The following is a 15,104-nucleotide window of genomic DNA, read 5'->3' as shown; positions in this document are numbered from 1 at the left end:
GTCCTTGTGTGCACAAGAGTCATATATATACGTTAGTAGGTTACATTTGTTAGTAGGAGAGTAATGTGTATGTTTACAACATGCAGTCGTTGGCGATAACCATAATTATTTAATAGTTTAAGACCAGAATGGTTAATAAAGGGAGACCTATAAAGTGATTTTACTTGGGAATGGTATGCTCACAGTTCAAACTGCATTGCATTACAAACACAAAACCTTTCCCAGGTGAATTACTGGCAGAGGAAACCATTAGATCTGTTCTACAAATTGTGGATAGTACATATAGGCAGCATGGCTTCAGTGTCTACATTAACAACATAATGCTGGTACTAGTATGTCCTCATACTGTAGTTCTACTACTAAAAGCATTTTAACCAAACAGGCATTGCAACTTTGGACATGCTACTTTACCAGCATATTTCAAGTGATCATGCCCACACGGTTTTTATAAAACTGCTTAAACCAATTTAACTACAGTATGTTAAGATACTTGATACCAGCATTGAGGAACCAATGTGGTCACAGACAAATAGTCACTAATGGGCATAAGAGCATATGGTTTGTTGGAAAATCAGTGAATTACGAACCCCATTTTTTTTTTTTTAAGTGATGCATCCCATGGACTGTATAATTAGGAATGGAGTGCGATGGCAGTAGTATTGGCCATTTGTTGGTTTATCAGAAAAAAAAAAGGTCTGCTCAGACAGTAGGAACAAGTATTTCATCATTCTCCAATATTATCCTATGATAGTATTATCTAATACTCTTAGGGAGTAATCAATCCCGGGTCATGACTGTATCTGTCCCGACAGCCGTGACCCTGGCCCGTTTTTGTTTTGCTCGACAGCATATCGCCAGGAGAGATTCAATGCCCCACCTGCCGATCTACTAGAAGGGGGCGTGTCTGCGTAATTGGCCTTGGATTGTCGAGATTCGACAATATGGCCCGACAGCTTCCAAAGTCAGGCCCATTCTGTTGATCTGCCTCTTCAATGCTGTCGGGCAAGATAGCACTGAATAGGCGCCACCGCCGCTATTTCCCCCGTCAGAAATAGTAGCGGGAATTGAATACCCCCTAAGAATTATAAGAGGGAGGTGCACTCACGAATAGAATTTGCAAGTATATATAGAAGAAAAAAAATAATGATAAATTTTAATCTAGGTATAAATACTGTGCTAAAATCTGTGTTGAAGCAGCTCAATCAAAAAAAACGTATGTAATAAAATGGGTATGAGCTCTATAATTTGCATAACAAAATAATGTAAAGATAGAATGGTATAAAAAACGAGAATAAGTAGAGGTGACAAAACAAAATCATAACTAAAAAAATAAATCTGAGAGAAACTTCCGTGCAGCTGAACGAAAAGACACTCTCCCGGAGATCCGTTTGTTGAGCTTTGTGGAGGTATGCCAGATGACGGGGCAGCTCTGCAGAGTGGAGCAGAAAGCCATGGGGCTGCCGGGAATCCGCATTTTATGTGTGTCGGGCGATGATTTCGGCCGGATGAATGGAACTTTGAGAAGGGAGGTGGGGTCTGACTCCGCCTTCAAGAGCAGGTCATCCAGTTATGGAATTATGTTTATCCGCTGAATCCGCAGAAGGAACATAATTTCCGCCATCACCTTGGTGAAGACGCATGGAGCGGTGGACAGGCCAAACGGTAGTGCCTGAAACTGGAACTGTTCGTCCAGTATGGCGAATCTCAAGTATACCTGGTGTGGACCCCACACCGGTACGTAAAGATAGGCATCTTTCACGTCAGATGGATGCCAGAAATTCTCCCTCTTCCAACCCTGCAATGACTGCCCTTAATGATTCCATTTGGAATTTGAAGACCCGAAGATAAGGGGTCAAGGATTTTAAATTGAGGATCGGTCTGACCGAGTCGTCCGGCTTCGGCACCACAAACAGGTTGGAGAAGTATCCCTGGTTCCGCTCCAGTGCCGGTACAAGTATAATCACCTGAGCATGTACCAATTTTTGGTCGAGGGATGAAGCATCCCAAACGTGGCTGAAATATTTCAGCCGAGCCCCCACTGCGAGAATATCTCAAGGTGGGAGGAACCAGTCATGCTGAGGGCTTGGTTGCAGCTGTGCTTGCACTACGGTCCCGGCTGGAAGAGGCTGCTGCCTTTCTGGTCTTATCACGAGCACCTCTGTTGGCGTTTGAGCCACCCTTGGCCTTAGGGCGAAATTTGGACGTCCGAAAGGACTGCTGGGCATTCCCTGAAAATGGGCGTCTAACTGGTGCGGAAGCAGACGGGAGGAAGGTGGACTTGCCGGCTGTAGCCTTAGAAATTAAGTAGTCTAATTCACTCCCAAATAATCTGTCCCCTGAGAAGGGCAGATTTTCCACACTGTGCTTAGAGTCTGCATCCGTGGTCCACTGCCGTAACCATAAGGCCCTACGGACCAACACAGTCATGGCTGAGTTACATGCATTAAAGGGGCCTAATTCTTTTTGCGCCTCACACAATATTTTTGCTGTGACCTGGATGCGACGCAGCTTTTCTGCTACCGTGGCCACCTCCATGTCACCCAGTAAACCAGTGGCCCATGTGAACACGGACTTAGCCGTCCAGCAACTAGTGAGCACTGGGCGTGTATATAGCCATAACTGTGCTTTCTAGTTTTCTGTCGACCATGTCCTTCAAGGTCGAAGTCCCCGGGATAGGGAGCACTACCTTTTTAGACAGACGCGAAGCGTCCACTACTGGAGGTTCCACCCACACCTTTCTACACTTCCCTCAAAAGGGAAGGCAGATTTAAAATGCTTAGATACTTGGAAGCGTTTTTCAGGAGTTTTCCAAGCTGCTTTGAATACCTCCTCCAAGGTCAGACTACTCTGGGAACACTACCTCCTGTTTCCTATGAGAGACAAAGAAGGGATCCCCTTCTACAGGGGGTAAATCTAATTTCTCTCTAATAGCCAGGATTTGATTCTCTGTGCCTTGAGTGGGAGGCTGTGACCCCTGAGAGTCCTCAATCTCCTCCTCATCTCCATTATCCTCACCTTCCTCTATATCAGAGCCAGGGGAAATGGCAGCCAGTGCCCATTTACGTGACACCCCTGGCATAGGTGTGAGAATATCCACCCTAGCAGTAAGCACAGACAAATCCTGCTGGTCTGCAATGTATTTGCTGCAAGCTGTGATGAGACAGTCTCCAGCATAGCTTTCATGCTGCTGGCCCAGGGGGGTTCCTGGGTCTCACCCCGTGAAATACCACTAAGCTGTGGAGAAACACTGCTGAGCTGTACATTGTGATGTATAACTTGGAGAAAACTTGTTGCTGCAAATCATAGTTATTTTTCTCACCATTTTGGATTTGTTTTTTTGGCATGGGGGATTGGGTAAGGATAATAGTGGGTGAGTTTGCAAACTTCCTGGTGTCTTATGCTGGTATAAAGTGAAGTTACATCACTGGTTCCTAGAATTAAATGATCTCGCCATTCAATAGTCTCCAATATTTGCAAAATGTGAATGATGTTCTTTTCTCCCTTTTTTTAATATTTATCTTTTTTCTTCATATTTTTTTTTTAATCTACCTTTATTTTATGGAGAAAAGAGAGGGATTGTGGGCACTGGAGGGTTTTTTAGGCTCCTCCCCTGTCCACAGGACCTGGCGTTTAATATGGTATATTTGAAACAGGGTTCAAAGAATGAAAAACAAGAAAAATAATGATAAGTAGCTCTAAAATGGACAGCTTCTGCAAGTGTTAGTGAGTCTGCTGAGAGCTCACCACAATAGTATAGAAAGAATATTGGGTACTCTTTACCTAGCACGGCGCCCACGATCTTGATCGTGGGCATCGTGAGGTAAAAAATCGCGTCGGTCGCGTCGTATGCGGGCTAAAGATGCCCGGACGCGACGCGACCGACGCGATGTCCACGATTTCCCATTGAAAACCATGTTAAACATGGACATCGCGTCGGTCGCGTCGCGGCCGGCCATAAATGTGCACACGATGGCCGCGACGCGATGCCCACGATTTGTCTTAGGAATCAATGTTAAAAGGCCCGATGGACACGATTTTCATGTTAAATGGCTGAATGGACCCGATTTTACCATAGGAAACAATGTAAAATGGGCCTTAGAGCCCAAATACTTACCCTGAACTCTGAAATGGCCCCCCCAATTGTTTACGCCACCCCACGATCAATGTCAACCCGAAGCGTGGCGAGCGCAGCGAGCCCGCGAGGGGCGGCGGTACGCGTCCTCCGACCTTTTCATACCCCCACTATCCACGTCGGCGTGGAGTTGAGAATAGAATAGTGTGGCGAGCACAGCGAGCCACCGAGCCCGAAGCGTGGCGAGCGCAGCGAGCCCCGCGAGGGGACGCGGATTCCTTCACAGGTAAACGCGTCCCTTCGCGGGCTTCACAGGTGTCCGCGTCGCCATGGACACCTGTGAAGCCCGCGAGGGGACGCGTATAGCTGTGAAGGTATCCGCGTCCCCTCGCCACGCTTCGGGCTCGGTGGCTCGCTGCGCTCGCCACACTATTCTATTCTCAACTCCACGCCGACGTGGATAGTGGGGGTATGAAAAGGTCGGAGGACGCGTACCGCTGCGCTCGCCACGCTTCGGGTTCACGTTGATCGTGGGGTGGCGGTAACAATTGGGGGGGCCATTTCCCAGTCAAGGTTGCCTATTTGGCCTCTGTGGCCCATTTAACATTGTTTCCTATGGCCACATCGGGTCCATTGAGGCATTTAACAGTAAAATCGCGTCGGTCGGGCCATTTAACATTGATTGCTATGGGAAATCGGGTGCATCGCGTCGCGGGCATCGCGGGTACATTTATGGCCGGCCGCGACGCGACCGACGCGATTTCCATGTTTAACATGGGTTTCAATGGGAAATCGCGGGCATCGCGTCGGTCACGTCGCGGCCAGACATAAATGTACCCGCGATGCCCGCGATGGGCGCCGTGATAGGTAAAGAGTACCGAATATTGCTTGGTGAACCACGCTGAATAATTTGGTGGACAAATTGCTTGGTGGACACACTGTAATCATTAAACTTGATATTTTGTATAAGAAAAAATATATTAATAAAAGCAGAATATACACGCACAAGTATAATATAAAATAAGCACAGTATAAAAATTGCAACTTCCCATATGATGGACAATTGCGATAATGGAGTAAGCGCTTGAATAGGGCAATATATACAGTAGCAAACTCTATTGAGGTCACGGGTGGCGGGAGAGTAAGGGGTTAATTCCCGGAACAGTATGGAGTGAATGGTAAGTTAGGCAAGCCAGAGTGTTAGTAATGGAGTAGTTAGTTAGGCGGGTTATGCACGTACATATAGGGCAGTATTCAATGAGAAAATTCTCCGTGTTTTATGGAGAATTTTTGCTTTTTTCGCCTTGGACGGAGCATTTTGCTCTCCAAAAGCGAGCAACCCTATTCAATGTGAAATATTCTCCGTCTTTCTAAGTGATTTTCTCCGTGTCTCTCCGTGTAGCAATTCTCAATCTTTTGATGGGGAGCTGGAATGTGAACTTTTAAACTAAAAGGTTTTTTTTTTTAATTTTGGTGTCAAAAAATCAGGTTTTTTTTTCTGTGAAGGGGCATGTTATTTTTATTCATGTGCTTATATTTTTTAAATTTTTTTTACACAGTGCAGCCAGCAGGGGGCCGGAGTGCTCGAGCCGCTCATTACATATATTCATTTAATATGCACGATCGGGTGCAGTGAATACTGGGTCCCCCGCTGGCTATAGCCTGTGCTGCCTGGGTCCCGGAGAGCCCCCCTCCCCTCCACATTCCTCTGGAGCAGCCAGGGAGACTATAATCTCTCTGGCTGCTTCCGTCCCCCGGCTCCCTGAAAGCTCCCTGCCGCGGACCGCTGCAGGGGTTAAGACTCGCCGCGAGTGGCGGCGAGCATCAGCCACATTGAATAGTGGGTAAAGTGCCGTGACGGAGAATCTCCAAACATGGAGAATCTCCGCAAAAACACGGAGAGTGCATGGAGAGCGAAATAAAACGCTCTCCATGCACGGAGAACTTTCTCATTGAATACTGCCCATAGAGTCAGTCAGAGGACCAAAGTAATCAATAGGAGTGTATCCTGTTAGCGCATATAACGCAAAGTAGCAGTCTCTCAGGTACACAAAAGATCCTTAGATAAATGCTCACCCTCCTTAATAGTGGAACCTGGAGGGACCGGGGAGCCCGATGACACAGCGGCTCAACCCGGTGCACGTATTGTCTTCCATAAGAGAAAACTCCAATAGAATGCGGCAAATGGATAAGCCGTAGGGTGAAGCCTTTGGTGCTGGTCTCTGTGGGCGTTGTGGCGTACTCCAGTAGTTTTGTAGGAGTGAGTGTAGTGAGCCGGCTTCGGGTAGGGGAATCATGACCTCAGAGATGCGTTGGCGTGGGGGCGGAAGTGACATCGACGCGTTTCGTTTCCTAGGCAACCAGAAACTTTTTCAAGACATCGAAAAAGTTTCCGGTTGCCTAGGAAACGAAACGCGTTGACTTACTTTATCTGATCGGATGTCCAATCAATGTACTAATATCTAAACAATTAGGCATTATACCGTTAATTCAACTACGGTCCCAAATCATTCCACTCACCTGTTAAACAGAGGGCTAGTTTCTAATACGGACTTTACTTAAGTCATGGAGCTATTCAGGACACCTAATAAGTACTTATTTCCATATTCAACGGAGGGTGAGAATTGGTAAATTATTATTTATGGGCAGAACAGGCAGTGTAATGGTTAGTATTACTGCCTCAAAGCACTGAAGTCATGGGTTTGATTGCAACCATAGACCTAACTGAGGAGTTTGTATATTCTCCCTGTGCTTTCCTCCAGGTACTCCAGTTTCCTCACACAATCCAAAAACATACTGGTAGGTCAATTACAGTAGCTCCCAACCAAATTAACCCTAGAATTAATGTGTTTGCCGGTACATGTGGTAGGGAATATAGATTGTAAGTTCCACTGGGAATGTTCAACTATTCACTGTAAAAATGCTGCAGAACATGTGTGTGCTATATAAATAACTTAATAAATGGTATTTGTGTATTATCACGGCGCCCACGATGTTGATCTTTGTACATCGCATGCATCGCATCGCATGCGATGAGATTTTTAATTGTACAAGCACCCTGATGGGTGCTTTCAATGTTAAATGTTTTGTCAACGCCACCACCACTATCAACGCCAACCTGAAGCGTGGCGAGCACAGCAAGCCCGGGAGGGGTGGCAGTATGCGTCCTCCGACCTTTTCATACCCCCACTATCCACGTGATTGTAGATAGTGTGGACAGATGATTGTAGATAGTGTGGCAAGCACAGCGAGCCCGAAGCGAGCCCCGCGAGGGGACGCGGATGAATTTACAAGTATTCCGCATTCCCTCGCGCCGCACACTGCACTCGCCACACTATCTAAAATCAACTCCACGCCGACGTGGATAGCGGGGGTATGAAAAGGTCAGAGAACATGTACCGCCGCCCCTCGCGGGCTCGCCACGCTTCGGGTTGTCGTTCATAGTGGGGGTCGCGTTGACAATGGGGGGGGGGACAATTAACATTCTGGGGGCATTTAACATTGTATGCACCCATTAGGGTGCTTGTACAATTAAAAACCGCATGCGATCGCATCGCATGCCATTTGCTGGCATGCAATGCAATGCAATATTTAATTGTACATTTTGCCTTTTTCACGCGAAAATATCAGATTGTTACCTGATAATATGTTTTCCTCTACTCCACCATGGCAGCCAACACCTGTGGGTTATCTCCCTTCTGGGTAGTACTTGGAAAGGAAAAAAGACATCCGGCCCCTATATAAGGCTCCTCCTCCTGGGCCTCCTTGTCTTCATTTCTCCAGCTTAAATATAAACTCATAGTTATTGCATAACAACAAATTAACAACACAGGGTCGGGAAAATATGCTGCAATGGTGGAGTAGAGGAAAACATATTATCAGGTAACAATCTGATATTTCCTCTACCTCCCCCATGGCAGCCAACACATGAGGGAGGTACCCGAGCAGTACTATAAGGGTGGGTTCCCTCTGATAAACGTAAGATAATACACACACATACTATATATTGTGCATAAAAAGTGTTTTTTTTTTTTTTTTACAAACCCTTGTTCGTCTAGATTGCTGCGCTTAGCACTTTCCGTCCGAATTTGGCGTCTGCCGAGGACATAACATCTATTCTGTAGTGTCTCGTAAAGGTGTGAGCCGAAGCCCAACCTGCTGCTTTGCACAAATCTGTAATGGACGCTTCTCCTTTTTCTGCCCAAGATGTGGCTAGTGCTCTCGTAGAGTGCGCTTTTAACCCTGATGGTAAGACTTGGTTATTCATCTTGTATGCCTCTTGAATACAGCACCTGATCCATCTGGCCAGTGTCAATTTTGAGACTCCTGATCCTTTTCTACATCCTTCTGATAAAACAAATAAATTCTTTGTTTTCCTGAAGTCCTTTGTTCTTTCTATATACACTCTAAGTGCCCTCACTACGTCCAATGTGTTCAATTTCCTCTCCTTCTCATTACTCGGATTTTCACAGAGGGATGGAAGTACTATTTCCTGGTTTACGTGAAAATTTGAAACTACCTTTGGTAGAAACTGTGGGTTTGTCCGCAACACCACCTTACTTTCGAAAAAGTTTAAAAATGGCTCTTCCGCCCATAGGGCCTGTAATTCGGACACCCTCCTGGCCGACGTTATGGCCACCAGGAATGCCACCTTCCAGTTCAGGTACTTTAGAGGAACCTCCGTTAGGGGTTCAAAAGGTTTGTCCATTAATGTTTTAAGGACCATGTTCAAGTCCCATGGTGCTAGAGGGTTTTTGAAAGTTGGTCTTATCTTTCTGGTTGCCTGTATAAATCTTTTAACATACTTGTTTTCTGCTATATTCTTATCGAGCATAGCTGCCAGTGCCGAAATCTGTACCTTTATTGTACTCAGAGACAGTTTCTTTTCTAGTCCCCCTTGTAAGAATCCCAGAATCCCTGGTATTTCCCCAGGAGACTGCTGATTTTCCGCACACCAAAAACTGTACTTCTTCCATACCTTATAATAAGATTTTGAGGTGGACTCTTTCCTCGCTTTCAGCAGTGTGTTAATCACGGTCCCTGAGAAACCTCTCCTTTTTAAGTTTCTGACCTCAACAGCCACGCCGTCAAGCTCCACGACTCTAGTTGCGGGGACTGAACTTTCCCTTGTATCAACAAGTCTGGCCTTTGTGGTAGTTTCCAGGGCTTGTCTATTGCCATCTGAAGCAACTTCGGAAACCAAGGTCTCCTTGGCCAATATGGTAATATTGCTATCACCGTTGTCTCTTCTTTTTGTATCTTCCTTAGCAACCTTGGTATCATAGGAAGGGGAGGAAAGACATACGCCAATCCCTTTGGCCATTTGCAAGTCAGAGCATCTATTTGTGACGCTTGATGTTCTTTGAACCTTGAGAAGTACTTCATGACCTTCCTGTTTTCTCTTGTGGCCATGAGATCCACTTCTGGAAGCCCCCATTTCCCTACCAGGGTTTCGAAGACCTCTTTGTTCAGACTCCATTCTCCTGGAACACATGTAGTTCTGCTGAGCCCGTCTGCCAGGGTGTTGTCCTTCCCTGCCAGAAATACTGCTGACATACTCTGCACGTTGTTTTCGGCCCAGATTAACAATTTCTCTATTTCCTTCATCATATGTTGACTCCTCGTGCCTCCTTGCTTGTTTATGTAGGAGACTACTGTGCTGTTGTCTGAACGTATCACCACGTCCTTGTCTTTTAGGTTGTGGTCGAACTCCTTGCAAGCCAGATATACTGCTCGCATCTCCCTCAAGTTCGAGTGTGCTGTCTGAAATTTGGATGGCCATAAACCTTGCGTCATATGCTGGTCGCATGTCGCTCCCCAACCTGTCTGGCTGGCATCTGTAGTTACCACCACTTGTTGTGCCATGGCGAAAGATTTTCCGCTGTCCAATCGGCTTACGTCCGACCACCATCTCAGGTCCTCTTTTGCTCTGCTTCCCAGCACAATTCTTTGTGTCAGGTTCTTGCTGTTTCCATCCCATTGAGATAGAAAACATCTCTGCATTTTTCTCATATGGAACCTGGACCAAGGAACAGTCTCTAGTGCTGCCGACATCAGACCCAGTGCTTTCATACACATTTCTGATGAGACTATCGATTTCTTCCTCATCGATTTTAAGAAGCTTATTATCTTCTTTTGCCTCTCCTTGGTTAATTTTACATTCATTAACCTTGTGTCTATTGTCACTCCCAAATAATCTCTTTGGTTTGACGGCACCAATTTGCTTTTTAGCAAGTTTATCAACCAACCGTGGTCTCTTAGGCACTCCAACACCCTCTGTGTGTGGTCGACTGCCTGTTCCCTTGACCTTGCTACGATCAATATGTCGTCCAGATAGGGCCATAACATTATGCCTTGCCTTCTTAGCACTGCTATCACAATTACCAAGACTTTTGTGAACGTTCTTGGGGAGGTTGCCAGTCCAAACGGGAGTGCCGTAAACTGGTAGCTTATCCCGCCGACTGAGAAGCGTAGAAACTTTTGATGCCCTATGTAAATTGGTACATGGAGGTAGGCATCTTTTAAGTCGATGGCTGTCATGAACATATCTTGACTTAGATCTGGTAGGATTGTCTTCACCGCTTCCATTTTGAATGCCCTTACATGAATGAACCGGTTTAATCTTCTTAGATCTAGTATTGTTCTGAATCCTCCCGTTGCTTTTCGGACTACAAAGAAACGGGAGTACCAGCCTTCTCCTACTTGTGATTTTTGTACTTTCACTACCACTTTCTGCTGTATCATGACTTGGAGGCTGGATAGTAGAGCTTCCCTTTCTGCTTTTTCTTTGGGCACCGGTGATTCTGTAAAGAACCTCCCTGGTTTGTTTTTGAACTCTATTTTGTAACCTTCTGTTACCACTTCTCGAACCCATTTGTCCGATGTAGAGTTCTCCCAAATTTTTGCAAAATGGAGTAGCCTGGCCCCCACAGTCTGTGGACTGGCGTCATTGGGTATTCTGTTTGGAGAAAAATCTGTTTTCTCTTCCCCTTTGGCCACGAAAATTGGATCTTGATGACCAATTTCCTCTTCTGTAGCCTCTACCCGCGCGATAGGCTCTAGCTTCTTTATAGTCTTGAGGCTGATATTTGAACTGCTTATTCGTAGCACCCTTTCTTGTCGCTCTGTCCTGCGGTAGCCATACCGATTTTCCTCCAGAGATTTTCGTTATTATCTCATCCAACTGAGCTCCGAATAAGTAATCACCTTGAAAAGGTAACGTTAGCAACTTGTTTTTGGACTGTACATCCGCAGCCCAGGGTTTGAGCCAAAGTGCTCGTCTCACCACTGCAGCTGTGGCATTCGCCCTTGCCGCCAACCTCAGAGAGTCCATCGAAGCTTCACAAAGAAATTCTATCGCTAGTTGTATGTTTTGTACACCCTTTAGTATTTCAGATCTTTTGATCCCATCCAGTAAGTCGACTTCTAACTGCTGACCCCATCCTCTAAGGACTCTTGATGTTATAGCCATAGATGCCGCTGGCTTTAAGGCTGCTCCCGTGGTTAAGTGCTGTTTCCTTAAACCTAACTCTATTCTCCGCTCCATCGGATCTTTAAATATATTTGCATCTTCCAAGGGAAGTGTTGTTTTCTTAGAAATTCTTGCTATTGCTGCATCTACTTTGGGTAGTTCTTCCCAAGTTGCAACTTGGTCACTCTGGAATGGGTACATTTTATTAATTTTTAAAGGCACTGAGACCTTTTTGTCTGGGAATTTCCATTCTTCTGCGACTGCATCTTTAAGAGTTTGCGATAATGGAAAACATTTCCCTTTTTTCTTTTTATCCTTAAATAAGAGATCTTGAGGCAGCATGCTCTCCTGTTTATCCTCTATCTCCAGAGATTTATGTATTAATAGTATCAGATTTTCCACCATGTCTGGGTTAAAATCTGAGTCTGATTTATCAGCTATCACCTCTTCTTCATCTGCCAGAGCCCCAGCCTCAAATTCCTCTGCTGAGCCTGCAGAGCCTTCACTTGACACTGCCCTGCTTCTTTTGCTTGTGGCTCTAACCAGGTCTTCTTTGGTTACAAATGTGTCAGTCAGCGCCACTCTGAGCATGTCGACTAAACCCGTCATCTGGGTTAGGGGTATCTGAGGTGATTTGCATTGCTCACACACACTGCCAATATTATTGTCAGGTAAATCCTTTGTGCACATCAGACATTTAGCCACGTGCATTTTTTTGTGTTTTGCTTTAAGGTCCCCTTTATCCTTGCTGGAATCAGACCTGTAGCAAAGACACATACCGAGTGTTTAGCTCAAAGCCACACTCCCCCTTAATGATACAGGTTTACACCCGGCTTACAGTTGGCTTACCCCGATTTCTTAACGACTGGCCGTTTCTCTTCCTCCATAATGACTTTCAGTTACCTGCTAACAACACATATAAGTTAGCCCCGCATGAATACTGCCACTGCGTGTATCCTGCAGATGGACGCCAGCCGTACTTACTGTTTGGCTGGCTGTACTGGGTATAGGTCCTTCCGGCAACAGCGCGCTTGCAGCAGCACACAGAGACTCCAGCGTCTTCCGTGTGCCGCCGCGTCATACTTATGCGCCGCGCCCCCTAAGACGTCCGTCCGGTCTCACGCACTGATTAACCCGGACCAGGCGCGCACCACTGTAAGCCCTCGTGCCGCCTGAGGACGCCGCCGCTTGAGCCAACTCCACTAGAAAGCGGCATGCAGCACCCGAGGTTTGTCATACCTCTGAAGGCCGGCACCACCTTCACTCAATCCCCGGTGCGCTCTGGGCGTCGGGGATAGCGGTTTCGTCGCTGGGGTAAGCCATCACCTTTCCTGCAGGATTTTTCCACCTGCTGCTCCATGCACTACCCTGCTGGAAAGGAAAAAAGACAAGGAGGCCCAGGAGGAGGAGCCTTATATAGGGGCCGGATGTCTTTTTTCCTTTCCAAGTACTACCCAGAAGGGAGATAACCCACAGGTGTTGGCTGCCATGGGGGAGGTAGAGGAAATCACATTGCATCACATACAGATGGGGCAGGACTCATCCTTGCAGGGGATGGCGATGGTGACGCCAGCCGCCATCCCCCGCCAGCCGCCATCTGTACAGCGAGAAGGGGATGCGCGCGCGTCCCCTTCTGACGGCGCTTCCATCGATTCAGCGGTCACCCGGGGTCCCCGCCGCCTCCCTGCACCCCCCCCCTAACCCTGTCCGTCTCCCTGAAACGGAGACGGACAGGGTTCCCGTCGCCCCACCGACGGAAACTGAGACGCGCCAGCAAAGAAGAGCCTGGCCCCATCTGTACCATCGCATACCTTATTTAGTGGTATGCAATGCGATGGGCGCCGTGATAATACACAAGTACCTAATACATATATAATTAATAAATTATTATATAGAAAAATGTATTATAATAATACTGAGTAAGACAATTTATGGTGGATCCAGTATTTTAATTCACTCACACTTTGTTCACCATTTTGCACATTGGTAATTTTATATTTGTTAGTAGAGACCATGTCACTTAATGTAAATTACAGTTGAAATAGATGGGTGTCTCCACTATGTATTTGATGTGGTATTCATCCAGGTATTTTGATTCCCCAACAACATTACAAAAACATACTGGTAGTTTAACTGGTTCCCAACAACATTTGAATTTTTTATTTGCAAAAACACATTGTTAAACTTAACTGGTGCAGGACCTGATGTAAACAAATTCTGCTACGTGCTGCATATTGTGAATTTGATATATAAATGATGGTTAATAAACAAAGATAAAAGTGAAATAGGCCCTCTCCCCTGGGATACAAAATACTCCAGGTTTGCCAAGAGGTTAATTGTTAATTGTTTAACACTGAAAAGTGCTAAAAAAATAAAAATGTGCAATGTATCTGTCAGCATATCTCCGTGCTGCGATCCGGAGAACACCACAAGAGCAATTTGAAGCAATTAAAATTTTGATAAATAAGGACTTGTCAATTGGAAATCATACAATGGCTGGGGGGATTCAATTGTTTTTAGGACGCGTAAGTGATGGGTGCATGACAGGAGCTATTTCATTTGTTTTTCCATTAGATGAGAATGTTGTGGGTGCCCATTATCACTGCAGAAATCGACAAAAAAAGAGTCAGGCTTTTGGGAACCCAATTTGCAGTGCAGTCCAATACATTACACAAGCTTAGACGTTCATTCAGACATTTATATTTAATACTTTGCCAGAAGTTGACCACTTCTGCTAAAGGGGCAAATTTTGCTAAATGAAAACTTACAGTGATGAATTTGTGGACTGGAATTTTTTCTTGTCCTTCAGCAATCGTGTAGAACAGCAAATCTTCCAGGCTTGGTAAGAGTCCTTGTTTATTCTTTCTGCACAAACACATTTCAGCAAGATTAATATTGTATATTACAGTTAACAGTAATTATATATTTTTTCTCCTCCAAAAGTTATTTAACAGATCTCCTATCAAGAAAAATAACTTTTTGTGTTCAAGTGCAAAAAGAACATACTGTACATTTTAAGGGCATCTATAATTTCATACACACAGGGCCATATTAAGGCTGGTGGAGGCCCAGGACCCACTTCTAAAAATGCTGTCAAATTCCCCTTCACAGCCCCACGTGACTGACACACACACAAACACACTCTATCTCTCTCTCTTACCGACTACCTAGACATCACCCAAAGCTACAGTCTGTGGCAGGTGGGGAGTTTGACTGGGGCGGTACACCTGTCAAACCGTAACGCAGGTGTCCTAAGGCGAGCTCAGGGAGGACAGAAACCTCCCGTGGAGCAGAAGGGAAAACTACCAGAGCAGTTGACTCTGGTGGCTCTAGTGTCTCCTGGGGATTTCACTTCACTACCCCATTCATTATCCCTGCCTCACAGTCACAGGTTACCTGTATGTCTCCACAGCCTAGTGGGACTACCCCTCTGGCTAGTGGTGTGCCCCCACAATATAGTGGGGTGTCACATGGAGATAATGAGCCCGCATGGGCCAGCAGCATTAAAACGCTGTTAGACTCAGTCTCATCCCAGCTAGCTGCTAATACACAGCAGACTCA

General features: G+C 45.8%; 1 protein-coding gene across 2 annotated transcripts in view; it reads right to left on the bottom strand.

Annotated features, from left to right (window-relative positions):
- GLS (glutaminase) overlaps positions 1-15,104 on the bottom strand; it is a 380,288-nt gene that overhangs the window by 328,861 nt on the left and 36,323 nt on the right. For both annotated transcript variants that reach the window (XM_083153555.1, XM_083153554.1), the window contains exon 2: positions 14,312-14,408. In XM_083153555.1, the coding sequence (XP_083009681.1) occupies positions 14,312-14,408 (97 nt within the window). The remainder of the gene's footprint in view (positions 1-14,311; positions 14,409-15,104) is intronic.

The sequence above is a fragment of the Crinia signifera genome, chromosome 7 (assembly GCF_055691185.1).
Source record: "Crinia signifera chromosome 7, ASM5569118v1, whole genome shotgun sequence".
NCBI classification, from domain to species: domain Eukaryota; kingdom Metazoa; phylum Chordata; class Amphibia; order Anura; family Myobatrachidae; genus Crinia; species Crinia signifera.
This window is presented reverse-complemented; position numbering and strand designations above follow the sequence as displayed.